This window comes from Rutidosis leptorrhynchoides, chromosome 11 (assembly GCF_046630445.1).
Source record: "Rutidosis leptorrhynchoides isolate AG116_Rl617_1_P2 chromosome 11, CSIRO_AGI_Rlap_v1, whole genome shotgun sequence".
NCBI classification, from domain to species: domain Eukaryota; kingdom Viridiplantae; phylum Streptophyta; class Magnoliopsida; order Asterales; family Asteraceae; genus Rutidosis; species Rutidosis leptorrhynchoides.
In genome coordinates this window covers 10635065-10653642 of record NC_092343.1, presented here as the reverse complement: position 1 = coordinate 10653642, position 18578 = coordinate 10635065, and the positions used below count along the sequence as shown (strand labels likewise).

At 37.4% G+C, this 18578-nt stretch overlaps 1 protein-coding gene across 1 annotated transcript; it reads right to left on the bottom strand.

The window, feature by feature from the left end:
* Positions 1–565: 565 nt before the first annotated feature.
* On the bottom strand, positions 566–12137 carry LOC139876544 (xylan glycosyltransferase MUCI21-like). Its single transcript, XM_071863878.1, has 4 exons — positions 11846–12137; positions 11635–11703; positions 10558–11046; positions 566–1499 (listed from the first exon to the last, which is right to left on the bottom strand). Exons 1-4 carry the CDS (start codon positions 12054–12056, stop codon positions 799–801), a joined length of 1470 nt encoding a protein of 489 aa, XP_071719979.1. The 5' UTR covers positions 12057–12137; the 3' UTR covers positions 566–798.
* Positions 12138–18578: the final 6441 nt, after the last annotated feature.

The following is an 18578-nucleotide window of genomic DNA, read 5'->3' as shown; positions in this document are numbered from 1 at the left end:
CCAATCATAGACATGGTACAACTAATCTTGCACATTGTACAACCATTAAAACTGAAATCTACTTTTGTAAGTAAATGTGTGTGGTTACAAAAAACATCCCCCAACATGAAAACAAGCGAACACATTACAATTAAACATGCCAACACATAAGAGTATAATCTATAATTGTATCAGCAGGGTTGAGGGAAGATTTTGAAAAACAACCCTTATTAATCCAAGTAATGTTATGATGTTAAAATTAACAATTTGATTTTTTTATTAATGCAATAACTAAAATATCAAGTTATCATGTGACTATTTTCAACTTTTTAGCCGACTATCCAAAATATATTGTTAATATTTGAATAAACTCGACATAATCTAACAAGTGATAATAATGAATATAATGTAATCCAATAGTTACAAATTACAAAAAAGATAAAATAAAAAATAAGAAGGATTATTAAACACGAGAAGTAAGATTATAAAATTCACATGGACATGTCAAACTCAAACATGTCCACTATCAAACTTGGTTATACTATTTTTAGCTTTAATATTAAATTTCTATTTCTATTTATGTCTATTTATATTTATATTTTGTAATTTTGGGTTAAACACTCGATACATATTATCATTATCATTTCAATACAATGTAATGTAATTAAAGAATAAAGAATTTATTTACTCCAATGAAAAAAACCGAAGTATGTAAGTTTGTTTGCTTTTGGCTACATCGTATTATATACCCTAAATTTTCTACAACAAAATTGTAATGTCAACAACGAATAGTACACGGGCACGGGCTCGGGCTCAAGCTTAGGCTCGGGTCTGGCCCCGGTTCCTTTTCGCCATGATATACAAATGTGATCGAACCAAATGCTTTCTAAACCTCGCGAGGTTTAACTTGACCTTTTGTTGATCGAGGTAAATCTTTTTCGTAAATTCCCATCCTCGATCATTTACACTATCCGGGTCAGTCAAAACAACATCGTTGCTTTTATATTCGCTATACAACGAGCTCTCTTGTGGAAGAATCTCATATCCAATATACCTCAACCCGAGCTTCTTCGCGGGCCCACCATAATAAGTCTCTGCAGCCCAGTTTGTACCTAAAGGTACAACTTGAATAAACACGGATCCGGGCTTCATGAACAAAAAATGGGTCATTGCAGCACCGTGGACCCCGATCATGGCATCGCTTGAGTTTAGTGACCGATAAATCTTCGCCAACTCGGTTGTTTTATCGGGCCATAGAATCTCAACCGAGAACCCGATTTTTTCCGCCATTTTTGCTAGTAAGTCTTGGTTCATGATGGCCCGTGACCCGTTTCTTGATATAATCACGAGCTTTGGTTTCTCCGGGTCTAGGGTTTCAACCGGTTCTTCTTGAATCAAATCGTTAATTCTTGGCTCATATGCTTTGTCAAGAACATCGTGAAAATCTTCGATTGTTTTGTTATTTTCGGTCATTGTAGAATTGATCGCCAGCTCATCGTGAATTCTTAAACCGACTAAAGCTTCCGTGTAACAACCCAAACCATAACCGACCAAACACGACGAGATTTCAAACAAAAAAAAAAAATTTTCTGGTGCAGGCCATCTGCGCGGCGCGCCAGATGGCCGCGCGGCGCGCCAAATCGCCTGGACAGCCCGCTGTCCCCGGAAGTCTATTTAACGAAAATGTTTGACTAGTTCCCGACATTTTTAGCCAAAACGCTTTTAACCATACATTCATATATGTAAAACTAGCACATAACTAAGGTTTGAGCGAGTTTTACAAAGTGGGGCCCACACGTGCCCAAAACGCCACTAAGTTTAAAATACAATGTTTAATACAAATTAGAGTTTCGACCACGAAAAGTTTAATTGCCAAACGATACAACGAGCATGGTATTTGGGTTAAACTACCCAAGTCTCGGTCAAACTCCAAAATCATCACATCCCAAAAGCGTCACTAAACGAGACGGGATCTCTAATCCAACCGGATGCCCTTACCCTTGTCCACACCGGAACCTATAAAAATAGTAAACAACGAGAGGGTAAGCAAAGCTTAGTGAGTAAAACATATATATACATGCATATACAACTTACCCACACGCATCCACGATATCAAATAACACGTAACAAATCTCGATAAGCAAGCTAGTATCACCAAACGTATCACTAGCAATAATCATAGCATAAATACTCATAACAATAATCAAATGCTAGTATGAACAACAATAAATCATGGTTAACCAATCTCTTCGCTAGGGAACGACTTCGCGAAACAAGTCATCGATGTTCATAACATTCGTTAGCTTCCAAAAACGGCTATGGCATGCTAACCCCCCGAGGTGTTCCAAAAACGGCTATGGCATCACCCCTCAAGTGTTCCAAAAACGGCTATGGCATCACTTGCTCAATGTGAGTAGAACACGGCTATTACTCACGCTTTCGTACACCAACACGGCTATGTGTACGGGTAACTCAAATAACAACGTGGGAGTAAAACCCGGCTATTACTCGCCACTAAATGCACAAACACGGCTATGTGCCTTAGTACAAAACATGGACTAATACGGCTAAGTCCCACAACCTTGGTCACAAAACGGCTATGTGACACCATCAACACGGTACATAAATCATATACATACATATATAGATATTCCACTCACCTTATGCCGTCGGTGATTACTAAACCAAGCTTGAATTCCGAGGTAACGTACCTATTTCACAAGCACATAATCAATCAATCGACTTGGCCTAAACTCATAACACACATCATCCTAGGTCATCTTGACCCATTTTGACACTTAACCCTAATTTGGGTCATTCTTACCAAAAACCCTAACTCTTGGCACTCAAGGCCTTCATACACTTTAAATCACTAGATTTTAACTCAAAACACTAACGTTAACCAATCTTGGTCCATTTTGACCCGTTTGACTCAATAAAAGTCAATACACCCATTTTGGGTCATTTATACCCAAATCACACCCATTTACACTTCCCTAAGGTGTTCTAGCAATTATTAGCCAATTAGGGTTTCATAACAACAATTAACACTTCCAAAACCCTAGTTAACTCAATATTGAGTCTATATGACCCAAATTACCCAAGAATACCCAAATTAACCAAAAGTGGGTTTTATGTCCACCTTTGACTCAAACCCTAGCCCTAAATCGAATTAAACAAAGGAATTAAGATTAGAGCATACCACAACTACCAAAACGAAGATAATGACGAGATGAACAACTTTAGAACTTGGGCTTTAGCAAGAAACCCTCTCCTTCCTCTTCAAAGTGAGCTTTCCCTCTCTAAAACTCACTCTCTCACTAAAATAAATTGGGAGGTGATAAGGTTGGTGAACAAGGGAGTAAATGAGCTCCCAAACTACTGAACCAAGCATTAAACTCGGCCTTGATGTGAAATTACCAAAATACCCCCAAAATATCTAATTTACAAAGAGAAAGGAATCTGTCACAGACAGTTGGCGCGGCGCGCCACAAGGCCGCGCGGCGCGCAACCCTGCCAGTTCAGCTCCTTTTGTATTTTTAAATACACGCAACAGAACCCCGTTTCAAGTACCGTACATTACACTTATATACACTTATGTACACTATAAATAATCGGGTCTTACAACTCTTCCCCACTTATTCGGATTGCGACCTCGCAATCCATGCCGCATGACAAGCGGGAAGATAAACCAACACAAACTCTTCAGGTTCCCAAGTGAACTCGGAACCCTTATTCCGCCGCCATTGAACTTTAAAAGTCCTAACCTCCTTATGCCTCAACCTCTTGACCTTTTCATCAAGTATTGCAATTGGCTCTTCAACATACTCCAACTTATTGTTTAGCTCAATTTCATCTAAAGGCATCCATGAAGAATCATCCGCAAGGCATTTACGGAGGTGAGAAACATGAAACGTGTTATGGATCCCCGCAAGCTCTTCGGGCAATTCCAATCGATATGCAACTTCACCAACACGAGCTAAGACTTTAAACGGCCCAATAAACCGAGGACCTAACTTTCCCCGTTTTCGAAATCGAATAATACCCTTCCATGGCGAAACCTTAAGCATTACCATGTCGCCCTCTTGGAATTCGATCGTTCGTCTACGTTTATCGGCATACGACTTTTGTCTATCTTGAGCCTTTTTCAAATGTTCGCGAATAATATCAATCTTGTTATTCGTCTCTAAAACCAAATCGGTACTTCCGATTTCTCTTTGACCCACTTCTCCCCAACAAATGGGAGTTCGACACCTTCGGCCATAAAGCATCTCGTAAGGTGGCATCCCGATACTAGTATGAAAACTATTATTGTATGAGAATTCCACCAAGGGTAAATGCTCATCCCAACTACCACCAAAATCAATGATGCACGCCCGTAGCATATCTTCCAAAGTTTGATTCGTACGCTCGGTTTGACCGTCCGTTTGAGGATGATACGCCGTGCTCAACTTTAATTGTGTACCCATATCTTCATGAAACTTTTCCCAAAATCGAGATGTAAAACGGGTATCTCGATCCGAAATAATAGATATAGGAACGCCATGTCGCGAGACCACTTCCTTGATAAACAACTTAGCCAAGGCCTCCGACGATATTGCTTCTTTAATGGGAAGAAACAAAGCGCTTTTCGTCAACCGATCCACTATAACCCAAATCGAATCATATTGAGTCCTCGCCGTCTTAGGCAACTTAGTGATGAAATCCATGGTAATGTGCTCCCATTTCCACTTCGGGATTTCTAACGGTTGCAACTTACCATACGGCTTTTGATGCTCGGCTTTAACTTGCAAACAAGTAACACATCGTTCGACGTATTTTACAACATCGCGTTTCATGCCCGGCCACCAATAATCTTTCTTCAAGTCATGATACATTTTCGTCGCGCCCGGATGAATGGAATATTTCGACTTATGTGCTTCATCGAGTAGCACCCGTCGGTAATCACCCGTCTTAGGCACCCACACCCTTCCTTGAAAGGACAACAAACCCCGCGGACCCATAGTAATAAACTCCGATTGGCCCACAATTCGTTCCGTGTGCTTATCGTGAACATAAGCCTCTATTTGGTCTTCAACCATCTTTTCAAGAAAGTCGTTAGTGATAATCAAACGTAACGATGTTATCCGTATCGCCGGATGTTGAGTCTTTCGACTTAACGCATCCGCGACCACATTCGCCTTACCCGGATGGTAAAGTATCTCACAATCATAATCTTTCACCACATCCATCCATCTACGTTGACGATAATTCAAATCCCTTTGAGTAAAAAGGTGTTTCAAATTCTTATGATCCGAATATATCGTACACTTGACACCATACAAGTAGTGGCGCCAAATTTTCAACGCATGCACAACCGCCGCCATTTCAAGATCATGAGTCGGGTACCTCGTTTCGTGTTCCTTTAATTGTCGAGAGGCATAAGCGATGACTTTACCCCTTTGCATAAGAACGCACCCGAGCCCATTTAAGGAAGCATCACAATAAACCACCATGTCTTCGACGCCTTCCGGTAACACTAACACCGGAGCTTGACATAACTTCTCTTTCAATAATTGAAAAGCAATTTCTTGCTCGTTTTCCCAATTGAACTTAGCACTCTTCCTCGTCAACTTTGTTAATGGAGAAGCAATCTTAGAAAAGTCTTGGATAAACCGACGATAATAACCGGCCAATCCGAGAAAACTTCGGATCTCCGTGGGCGTAGTCGGTCGTCCCCAACTCTTCACCGTCTCAATCTTCCCCGGATCCACTTGGATACCGCTTTCGTTCACAATGTGACCAAGGAATTGAACCTCCCTTAGCCAAAATTCACATTTAGAGAACTTTGCATACAACTTCTCTTTTCTTAGCGTCTTCAAAACTTCACGTAAGTGACGTTCATGTTCGTGCATACTTTTCGAGTAGACTAGTATGTCGTCAATGAATACAATAACCGACTTGTCCAACATAGGTTGGCACACCCGGTTCATAAGATCCATGAATGCCGCCGGTGCATTCGTAAGACCGAAGGGCATAACTACAAATTCATAATGCCCGTAACGCGTTCGGAAAGCCGTTTTCTCAATATCTTCCTCACGGACCCGCATTTGGTGATAGCCGGACCGTAGGTCGATCTTAGAGAAATACGTTGCGCCTTGAAGTTGATCAAACAAATCGTCGATCCTAGGTAGTGGATAACGATTCTTGATCGTCACTTTATTCAACTCACGGTAATCAATGCACATACGCATACTACCGTCTTTCTTCTTCACAAATAAGACCGGAGCGCCCCACGGCGAAGCACTCGGTCGGATAAAACCCTTCTCTAGCAACTCTTGAATTTGATTCAATAGCTCTTGCATTTCCGTTGGTGCTAAACGATAAGGAGTTTTAGCAATGGGAGTAGCCCCCGGAACCAACTCAATGCGAAACTCGACTTGTCTTTCCGCCGGAACACCCGGTAACTCATCCGGAAAAACGTCTTCAAACTCATTAACTACCGGAATTTCACGAATTGGTGGTGGCTCATTACGAGTGTCGACAACATGAGCAAGGAAAGCCATACCACCGGTAACAACGGAACGACGTGCCCGTGCAAAAGTGCATATCGGCACCGGTCTTCTTCTCTTATCGCCATGAATAATCATTTCTCCCCCACTTGGGGTCTTCACACGAATACACTTATCATGGCATGCAATATTGGCTCTATAACGATCGAGCCAATCCATACCAACAACGATATCAAAGTCGCCCAAGGTCATTGGAATAAGATCAATTTTAAAAGTTTCGGCACCAAAAACAACATCACAATTTTTACACACATCAACCACTAGCACCGTCTTGCCGTCCGCTATTTCGACTTCTACCGGACGACTTAACTTAGCTAGCGGACTATCGAGTTTAGGCACAAATTTAGGAGACACAAACGACAAATTTGCACCGCTATCAAAAAGAATCCTTGCCGGATTAGAATTAACCATGAAAGTACCTGAAACAACTTCGTTGGATTGTTTGGCTTCATCGTTCGTCATCAAGTAGTTTCGCCCTCTAGCCGACCCCGCCGCCTTCTCAATCTTCTTAACATGATCATTATTCAACTCGGGGCATTCCGGCCTCTTGTGCCCCACTTTACCGCAATTAAAACACGTAACCGTCTTGACCGTGCATTCACGGGCGTAATGACCCGACTTCCCACAATTAAAACAAGTGGGCGCAAAAGTACCCGTGCCACCTTTCTTCACACTATTAACGCTCTCGGTGCCTTTCTTAGACTTCTTGTTTGAAAAATTCGAATAGCTCGAACCTTCAAACTTCCTTTTCGAGAAAACAAAATCACTCTTCCTAGGCACCTCCGGCTCAAAACCCCGAGCCAACTCAAACAATTCATCGAAAGTCTTAGCCATACCCCGGCTAATCTTGCTCTTGTAGTCGGCATTCAAAGTACGATAAAAATCTTTCATAAGCTTATGATCATCACCCACATACTCCGGGCAAAAACGAGTCTTTGCCAAGAATGTAGACTTGAGGGTAACTAAATCCATGGAACCTTGTTGCAAATGATGCAACTCGTCCCGAATTCGATCAAGATCGGATGAAGTTCGGTATTCCTTGAAAAACTCTTTCTTGAACTCCTCCCACGTCAAGCCCATGCATTGCTCCTCGCCATACAAATTGATTTTATCATCCCACCACAACTTGCCTTCTTCACGTAACATGCTAGACCCAAACCTCGCCTTCTTCTCGGGAGGACACTCCGCGGTACGGAAGGCCCCCTCGATGTCCGAAATCCAACAAGTACTTTTCAACGGATCCCTCACCCCATTAAACGTCGGAGGTTGAGTATCCTTAAAATTTTTGTAGTGGAAGTCTCTCTTTCCATCACCCCCTTCACCTCGAGGATAAACGTTTCTAGCATCAAGGGCCTCTTCAATAGTGGCCTTCAATCGTTCATTTATCATTTCGGTCACTTGCCCATCGACCGACTCTTGGAAGACCCTTCGGACATCCGCAAGAAAGTCCGTTTTCAATTTCTTAAAGACGGCCTCGACCTTGGTCGAGAACTCGGCGTCTTCACTTGTACTCCCGTTTTCATGATCAGGACCGTTTCTCGTCTTCATTCTATAAAACGAATTAGGTTAAACCATGAAACGAAAGGACAATTATACCCAATTACATACGTATACACCACACTACCCCATCTTGCTCAACAATCGTCGTACATTGCTTGTTTGACCCGATTTGCACCCGTAGTAATGGTAGCTAGTCATTACCACGCAAGCACGTCGCGCTAACTCGCTAGTACAACGTCCATCTCGCTTGATGATTGCTAAACACAACACAAACAAATAGCGCATGATTAGTTCACATAAACCTATGCACTAATCATACCGATCCGACCCAAAGTCCTACAAGTCCCGCATAAACACGCACACAAAGTCTAAGTCTAGGCGCCTATCTCAAGTCACCTAAATCCCTTAGACCATGCTCTGATACCACTTGTAACAACCCAAACCATAACCGACCAAACACGACGAGATTTCAAACAAAAAAAAAAAAATTTCTGGTGCAGGCCATCTGCGCGGCGCGCCAGATGGCCGCGCGGCGCGCCAAATCGCCTGGACAGCCCGCTGTCCCCGGAAGTCTATTTAACGAAAATGTTTGACTAGTTCCCGACATTTTTAGCCAAAACGCTTTTAACCATACATTCATATATGTAAAACTAGCACATAACTAAGGTTTGAGCGAGTTTTACAAAGTGGGGCCCACACGTGCCCAAAACGCCACTAAGTTTAAAATACAATGTTTAATACAAATTAGAGTTTCGACCACGAAAAGTTTAATTGCCAAACGATACAACGAGCATGGTATTTGGGTTAAACTACCCAAGTCTCGGTCAAACTCCAAAATCATCACATCCCAAAAGCGTCACTAAACGAGACGGGATCTCTAATCCAACCGGATGCCCTTACCCTTGTCCACACCGGAACCTATAAAAATAGTAAACAACGAGAGGGTAAGCAAAGCTTAGTGAGTAAAACATATATATACATGCATATACAACTTACCCACACGCATCCACGATATCAAATAACACGTAACAAATCTCGATAAGCAAGCTAGTATCACCAAACGTATCACTAGCAATAATCATAGCATAAATACTCATAACAATAATCAAATGCTAGTATGAACAACAATAAATCATGGTTAACCAATCTCTTCGCTAGGGAACGACTTCGCGAAACAAGTCATCGATGTTCATAACATTCGTTAGCTTCCAAAAACGGCTATGGCATGCTAACCCCCCGAGGTGTTCCAAAAACGGCTATGGCATCACCCCTCAAGTGTTCCAAAAACGGCTATGGCATCACTTGCTCAATGTGAGTAGAACACGGCTATTACTCACGCTTTCGTACACCAACACGGCTATGTGTACGGGTAACTCAAATAACAACGTGGGAGTAAAACCCGGCTATTACTCGCCACTAAATGCACAAACACGGCTATGTGCCTTAGTACAAAACATGGACTAATACGGCTAAGTCCCACAACCTTGGTCACAAAACGGCTATGTGACACCATCAACACGGTACATAAATCATATACATACATATATAGATATTCCACTCACCTTATGCCGTCGGTGATTACTAAACCAAGCTTGAATTCCGAGGTAACGTACCTATTTCACAAGCACATAATCAATCAATCGACTTGGCCTAAACTCATAACACACATCATCCTAGGTCATCTTGACCCATTTTGACACTTAACCCTAATTTGGGTCATTCTTACCAAAAACCCTAACTCTTGGCACTCAAGGCCTTCATACACTTTAAATCACTAGATTTTAACTCAAAACACTAACGTTAACCAATCTTGGTCCATTTTGACCCGTTTGACTCAATAAAAGTCAATACACCCATTTTGGGTCATTTATACCCAAATCACACCCATTTACACTTCCCTAAGGTGTTCTAGCAATTATTAGCCAATTAGGGTTTCATAACAACAATTAACACTTCCAAAACCCTAGTTAACTCAATATTGAGTCTATATGACCCAAATTACCCAAGAATACCCAAATTAACCAAAAGTGGGTTTTATGTCCACCTTTGACTCAAACCCTAGCCCTAAATCGAATTAAACAAAGGAATTAAGATTAGAGCATACCACAACTACCAAAACGAAGATAATGACGAGATGAACAACTTTAGAACTTGGGCTTTAGCAAGAAACCCTCTCCTTCCTCTTCAAAGTGAGCTTTCCCTCTCTAAAACTCACTCTCTCACTAAAATAAATTGGGAGGTGATAAGGTTGGTGAACAAGGGAGTAAATGAGCTCCCAAACTACTGAACCAAGCATTAAACTCGGCCTTGATGTGAAATTACCAAAATACCCCCAAAATATCTAATTTACAAAGAGAAAGGAATCTGTCACAGACAGTTGGCGCGGCGCGCCACAAGGCCGCGCGGCGCGCAACCCTGCCAGTTCAGCTCCTTTTGTATTTTTAAATACACGCAACAGAACCCCGTTTCAAGTACCGTACATTACACTTATATACACTTATGTACACTATAAATAATCGGGTCTTACATTCCGTGAAGCAATGGGTTCGATTATCTCCATTAAAATCCACCGGTTCATAATCAGATAACTGAGATATAACATCTCTATACTTCATAATCCACCAATCATGATATTCAAGAATCACAAACACAACTTTGTTGTTATATTTTTGTGATGTAATGTAAAGTGGGATCAACCCATCGTTGAATTCATGATAAACGTTTCCGGTAAACCCTCCGGTGGAAAAGAAAACCGCAGGGACATCATGTATGACATCACATTTATGTCGATTTTCGATTGTTGAAGTGTTCGATTTCTTGGAAATGAGAGTTAGCTCATCAATGGTGGCCATGGTTGATGGCTCCCATTTTCGAGTGTAGGGTTTGATTTTTTCTTGTCGGAGTTCTTGTTCTTCGGTGTAAAGAAAGACGGAAAATGAAGAAGAATTTGTTCTGATGTCACCTTTCAATATACATATATCTGATCTGATACTGCTTCTATCACAACACATAGTTCCTGCAAATCAAACACATGTAATTTAGATCATGAAGTTTGTTACTTTACTAATATTAATTAATTAATCAACATTTGCAAAAAAACAGAACTTTAACAATCAAAATTCCTAGAACTTATTTTGCTCAAATATGAACTTACATGAAATAAAGTTAGAAGCTTTATACTCTCATTAAACCTTACTTCTTTAGGTTAAATTCAGATTCAATAAACTCATAATTAATAAACTTAACCAACCAGCACATGATTTAGAGACCAAAAACTAATCATTCCAAAAAATAAAGTTTGAAGATTTCAATTAAAATCAGTTCATAAAATTTGTTAGTTGTGAACTTAATTGAACAGTTACATAAATTAAATTCACAAAAACAAACAGCATCAGCATCAAGAATCAGAAATTCCCAGAATTATGAATAAAATATTTAATCAACTTGGAGACCATTCAGACCAACCTTTGATAATTCCAATAAATAAACTTTAGTAAAAAAAAGTTTAGATTTTTTAATCAGGCATGGAATAATGGATTATAATAACTACTTTCTAAAAATTGAAAAATAAAATAGATTAACTAACAACAGAGAAAGAACTTACCATTAGAGACAGATGAACAGAGGGGAGCTTTTGAATCTGAAAGGATTTCATCTTCACCTTCATATGAATCTATATAACCAAAACACAATACTATTAGTATTAACAAACCATAGAAAGATCCCAACTTTATCTCAAAAACAGAGTAGAAAAGAGCTTTTATATACACATGTACATAAATTTACATATAAAAGATACAAAAAAGAAAGCTTACATAATAGAGAAAAAGTGGATGAGGGAGATGGGAGAAAAGAAGGAATAAGAAGCAAGCAACAAGAAAGAAGTGAGCAGAAAGTTAGAAAAAATAGAAGTTTGGGTCTTGATCTTTTGATACTAATACAACCACTTTCTTCATCTACATGTAACACCATCAAGTTTGCACCTTTTTTTGGTTGCATATGTCTATGATGATGATGATCCACCATTCTTGTTTTCTTTAACTCAAAAGTCAAGATTTAGGGCTAAAAAATATATAGATAGAGATTGATATAACAAGGAATGAATATTTTTGGTTTTATGGGAAATGTTTTATGGGGTTTCTCTGTTTGTTCCTTAAACTAGAAGGTGGTAATGTGGTGATGGTCAAAATGAGGGTTTGGTATTGGATGCTTTTTTGGATAGTCAACTATTTCAATCTATACGTGTTGTGTTAATACATAAAGAAAAATGGAACTTTTCTATTTGGTCCTTGATAATTTTATGTGTACAATTTAAAGAACAAGCGGTATTAAAAGTTTATCAATTATATACCTTGACATTTACTTATTTTTATTTTTTAACAATCAACATCGAATACTCTTATTTGTCATCCAGACACGCGTTAGGAGGAAATCCAATTCGCGACGATTTTGGCAGTACCATTGAAGGTTGGGAAAACCCCCTCAGAGACCTTCTCAAATCGCATTAATGTAGGCAGTACCTTCAAAGATTAAAAACATTCCCTGCTTGGAGTAAGAATCGAACAAGTTGAATCCCACGTTCATACTACTCAAGCCAGCTTCGATGGTATTATATACCTAAAATAATTTTTTAGCTTCACCATACAACCGTATACTCCATAGTCCATACCCATATAACCGTTTCTAGCTAGTGTTCTTGTTGAATGACTATTTGCTATCTGAGTTATAATATTTACTTTGAAAGCTATGTCTTTTCATTAACAAGCAAGACAATTATTAAGATTGATATTGATATATAAAAGAAGAAGATTTTGTGTTATAAAAAAATTTGTCTTTTAGACTCGATACATAACCAAATTATGTGTAAGTTATATAAAAATGGAGTTAGTAATCGTATTAGTAGATTCTTTTAGAAAGTTGACGCTTTATCACAAACCAACTCACATCATTCACACCGAAACATATACGACAAGAAAATGCATGTTTAAGTAATGACAAAACAAATTGGCTTAACCATACCGAGCAATCTTTTTTACTAACTAGGTTCATCAATGATTCTTATGAGAATTGAAATGATTAACCTTTAAATCACTTTTACCTTCAAATCAAAATACTAGGAGTACATGTTTGAGCCGCACACATTTGGGATGTAAGTGATACTTTTGCAAAATGTAAATGTGTAAATGTTAAGATGTAAAAGTTAGGGGAGCTAAAGTGAAACATTGAAGGAACCCCAACGGAACCAAGCTACGCATGTGGATAGCCTGGCTGTCTACGGGGTAATATTTGGCGTCTGGCAAGTAAACTAGGGGCGTGATTCCACGCTCCACCGGAAGCCGCGTAGGAACTCAAGTGGACGGCGGAGCCAACCATTTAAGGTGTGGTAATATATTTTTCAAAAGGGAAGTGATTCTCACACATCAATAATTGATCCATACACATAAATATACTATTATACCCTTACTTTATAATTATAGAAGTTCAATTCCCTAAATAAATTTAGTGATATAAATGTAAATTTTGTACAAAATAGTGTGTATGGATCAATTCTTGATGTGTGAGAATCACATCCCTTTTCAAAATGATCCTAAATGTAAATAAATAAAGTTAATAAAGTTAGCACTCTTTTAAAAAAGATAACTTGCAGGCATCATATAAAGGTCCATATTTACGATCACTTGCTATGCACACACGCATTTTTTTTTAGAGGAAGTTCGAATTGTATTACAGGAACTCGATCCTTAAATCATCTCGAGGAATAGGCGAGCCAAGTTTGAATCCTGAATGAATCTGGAAAAAAACCTCAGGTTCAATTTACAACTTCATATTTCAAGCAGATTAATTAAGAGAGTGAGCTAAGCGTGACTCTAAATCATGAGCTCAGCCCTATCTCCAATTTTATATGTGTATTAATTACAATTACAATTTCTATAATTTTTTTTAAAAAAATCGGATAAACATTCCTTCTTCAAAGGACCCAAACAACATGTTGCGATGACTACAAATATGCCATAATAAGGAAGTCACAATGACATAACACTTGATTTTGATCTCGGAATTTATGTGCCATCCATCGAGCCATTATCACCATGACGTCATGTCCCGATATAAGTCAAAATCCGCCCAAACATTAACCTTTCTCCATAACTTTAGCTAAAACGCATCCAAATAAAATATGATGTAACGATTTAATTCGGTAATCACGTAACAAACACTCGATATCATCAATCTCCATCTCACGAGTGGAAAAATTTTAACAAGTGGGAAGTCTATCCCAAGCCACTCTCTGCAAATAAAAATATTAATTATTCTAGGTAATTGCTTGACCCACCTAGTTTTTAATTCCGGATAAGGCAAAATATCATCATCGACTTGTCGCCCACATCCATTGCGAGCACACCGCTAGAGATTGTGTCTCGCTGCGACATCATGGAATTGATGATGATTGACCTATCTTTCTAGCGGTATTTTATGTTCATCCTATTATGGTAGTATTAGGTACAAACCTATGATTTTTTTTACCTGAAATGTTTAATCAAATTAACCATTTTATATCTAGCCATTAACCGATTTAACCGAAATAACCAAACTGCTATTAACCAAACCGAATGATTAAAGTTGTTAATTGACCGCAATGCTGATTATGTGGACAGTTTTAGCACATAATCGCCTCAAACCGCTCCATGATCATCTTTATATTACAATATGGAAAGCTAACAATTTGTAGCTTAAGAGTGATAGTTAGCATTGTAGTAGTATACGATTATGGTTTCATGCTTTGGAGATGCTTGTGAGTTGAGAATAAATCTTTCTAAAAGTAGAATCTTTGGCATCAATGTGGCGTACGAGGAACTTTATGATTTCACTTGCAATTAATTGCTCCAAAGGTGAGTTTCCATTTACGTACCTTGGGTTACCGGTTGGCACTATAATGTCTAAGTCAAGCTCATGGAAGAAAATAAAAAACATGTTCATGGCTAAACTTAATCCATGGTGTGACGACCCGGAAAATTTCGACTTATTTTGAACCAAATTCTCGATATGATTTAATGTTTCCGACACGATAAGCAAATTCTGTAAAACTGAATCTCAATATTTTTGAACTACTTTCATATATTCAATTACCCTTCATTTGTTCTCAACGATTCGCGAACAATTATATGTAAATAGATACATATATACACTATAACTTGAAAGCGTAACAAAGTATTAATTGTATGATACTGTACATTAAACTCATTGGTTTAAATATTTATTTGAATATTTATGATAAGTTGGAATATTAATTGTATGAATAACTTGCGACGTGTATTTAAAACGTGTTTATAAATATGGAGAATAGATATTAACTTGGCTATAAAACGTTTGGTAATACTATTATATTAGTAAATAACGAGAAGATGATTTATTGAAGTAAATGACCAAAACACTCAAATGTATAAGTTATATTTCGAGTGATATAGTTTATGGATAATTTAAGTCTATATTTTGACAAAGGTACGAGTCACGAAACGAAAAGTGCAAGTTTTCTAAGCGTACGAAACAACGTTTGAAAAACTGGAACCGAGGCATAAGTCGAGTGACGATGTACGACTTATCGGAACAAAAGTTACAAGTCCACTACGCACGAGAATATAGTATAATATATAATTAATTTATATAAATTATATATATTATATATAAATATAATAATATGTCGACGAACTACAAAACAAAGTAGATGTGAGCTGGATCTGGGGCTCATGCGATCGCATGGGTTCCCCTCACATTCCCCATGCGATCTGTGACGTTCGCTCCAAATTCATATGGACGAACACGTCATTCATTGATTTCATTGCGAGGTATTTGACCTCTATATGATACGTTTTGTAAACATTGCATTCTTTTGAAAATGCACACCATCAATGAATATTTAAATCAAAGGTTCTCGACATCTGATGATTTCTATATATAGACAATCACCGTAAATAATAGTTTACAATAGTAATTCCGTTGACAATGCAGTCAAAATAAGATACATGGTGATGATTTGGTGAATGCAACGTTTTCTTGAATAAAGCATGCAAGACTCCATGTGAAAGGACCCGTCCTAATCCATCCGGACGAAGTCCATATTGATTATAAACGATTCACAACAGTTGATTACATCGCGAGGTACTTGACCTCTATATGATACATTTTTACAAACATTGCATTCGTTTTTGAAAAGACAATCTTTCATTTACATCGAAACTTGACGGCTTGCATACTATTTCATAATACATCTAACTATAATTGACTTAATAATAATCTTGATGAACTCAATGACTCGAATGCAACGTCTTTTGAAATATGTCATGAATGACTCCAAGTAATGTCTCTAATATGAGCTAATGCACAGCGGAAAATTTCTTTCATACCTGAGAATAAACATGCTTTAAAGTGTCAACCAAAAGGTTAGTGAGTTCATTAGTTTAACATAAATAATCATTTTCATCATTTTAATAGACCACAAGATTTTCATTTCCAGTTCTCATAAATAAACGTCCCATGCATAGAGACAAAATATCATTCATATGGATTGAACACCTGGTAACCAACATTCACAATATGCATATAAGAATATCCCCATCATTCCGGGATCCTCCTTCGGACATGATATAAATTTCGAAGTACTAAAGCATCCGGTACTTTGGATGGGGCTTGTTGGGCCCAATAGATCTATCTTTAGGATTCGCGTCAATTAGGGTGTCTGTTCCCTAATTCTTAGATTACCAGACTTAATAAAAAGGGGCATATTCGATTTCGATCATTCAACCATATAATGTAGTTTCGATTACTTGTGTCTATTTCGTAAAACATTTATAAAAGCAGCGCATGTATTCTCAGTCCCAAAAATATATATTGCAAAAGCATTTAAAAAGGGAGCAAATGAAACTCACCTAATGTATTTTGTAGTAAAAATACATATGACTATATTGACAACTGAACAATGCAGGGTTGGCCTTGGATTCACGAACCTATATCATTTGTGTATATATATTAATACACATAATCGTAATCGAATAAGTTTATATATATCACCTATTAATGATATTATTGTTATATTAATAATTTATTTATATTTCATATATTCCTTTTATATAATAAAATATCTTGTTATGTTATATGTGTTAAATATATATATTTTTTGTATTTCATTTGTTTATCAAAACAGTAGTTCTAATTATACTAAGTTAATATTAGTAAAAATAATGATAATAACATTAATAATATACTTATGTTAATAATAACTCTATTAATGATAATAACAATGATAATAATAATAATACTTGTAAAAATATTAATTTTACTGTTAATGATAATTATGATATTAATTTTTAGTAATTACATAATAATAATACTCGTGATAATATAAATAATATTAAAAATTCTATTATTTGTAAAAAGATACTAATACTAATATTTACGAAAATAATAGTAATTCGTATTATTTTCATAATGATAATAATATTAAAGTTTTTTTTAAAAAAAAAATTAATAATAATATCATAACTAGTACTCATAATAATAATAATAATAGATATAATACTTATAATTATGATAATAATAATAATAACATTTATGATACTTATAATAATAATTATAGTACTAATAATAACAATAATAATAATAATAATAATCAGGATAATAACAATTATAATAATAATATCAATTATAATCATAATAACTAGTGATAATTATAATAGAAATAAGATGTATACCCCTTTTGAAGCTTTCTCTAAAAAAAAAATACCCTGAACCAAGCTCGAACCCGTGACCTCCCGCTTATATGCAAGCACCCTTAACCATGTATCTGTTTTGATTTTTCCTAAATAATACTCGATCTATGTATTCTCATACCATTATATTTCTGTTTCTTATTTTCACCTCCTTCTTTTTCTAAAAAAATGTCACAGCATGAGATCGAACTTGAGACCTCCCGCTTAACACTCATGCCCTTAACCAATGCTCTAATTCGTATTTCCTAATTTATATTACGATTTCCTTGGATATAACCCGTATTTAATCTGTTAACTCTTTTTCTTCATTACAATAGTCATCTCACTAAATCATTATCATTTAAATCACCCACTAAAGGTGGCAAACAAGGTGGGTCTTGCATGTTTGTGTCATGATAAACTTCTCGGTAGTTTCTTGTATAATCTCCGGACCCGTAATCTGTCTATCCCCCACTTCACTCCAACAAATCGAAGACCTGCACTTTCTACCATAAAGTGCTTCAAACGGCGCCATCTCAATGCTTGAATGGTAGCTGTTGTTGTAGGAAAATTCTGCTAACGGTAGATGTCGATCCCAACTGTTTCCGAAATCAATAACACATGCTCGTAGCATGTCTTTAAGCGTTTGTATCGTCCTTTCGCTCTGCCCATCAGTTTGTGGATGATAGGCAGTACTCATGTCTAGACGAGTTCCTAATGCTTGCTGTAATGTCTGCCAGAATCTTGAAATAAATCTGCCATCCCTATCAGAGATAATAGATATTGGTATTCCATGTCTGGAGATGAC

Excerpts from the sequence above, each read along its gene's own strand:
- LOC139876544 (XM_071863878.1), bottom strand. The coding sequence starts at position 12,056 with ATGGTGGATCATCATCATCATAGACATATGCAACCAAAAAAAGGTGCA. Across the intron at positions 11,704-11,845 it reads ATCCACTTTTTCTCTATTAT|ATTCATATGAAGGTGAAGAT; the intron begins GTAAGCTTTCTT and ends TTGGTTATATAG. Across the intron at positions 11,047-11,634 it reads CTGTTCATCTGTCTCTAATG|GAACTATGTGTTGTGATAGA; the intron begins GTAAGTTCTTTC and ends TTTGATTTGCAG.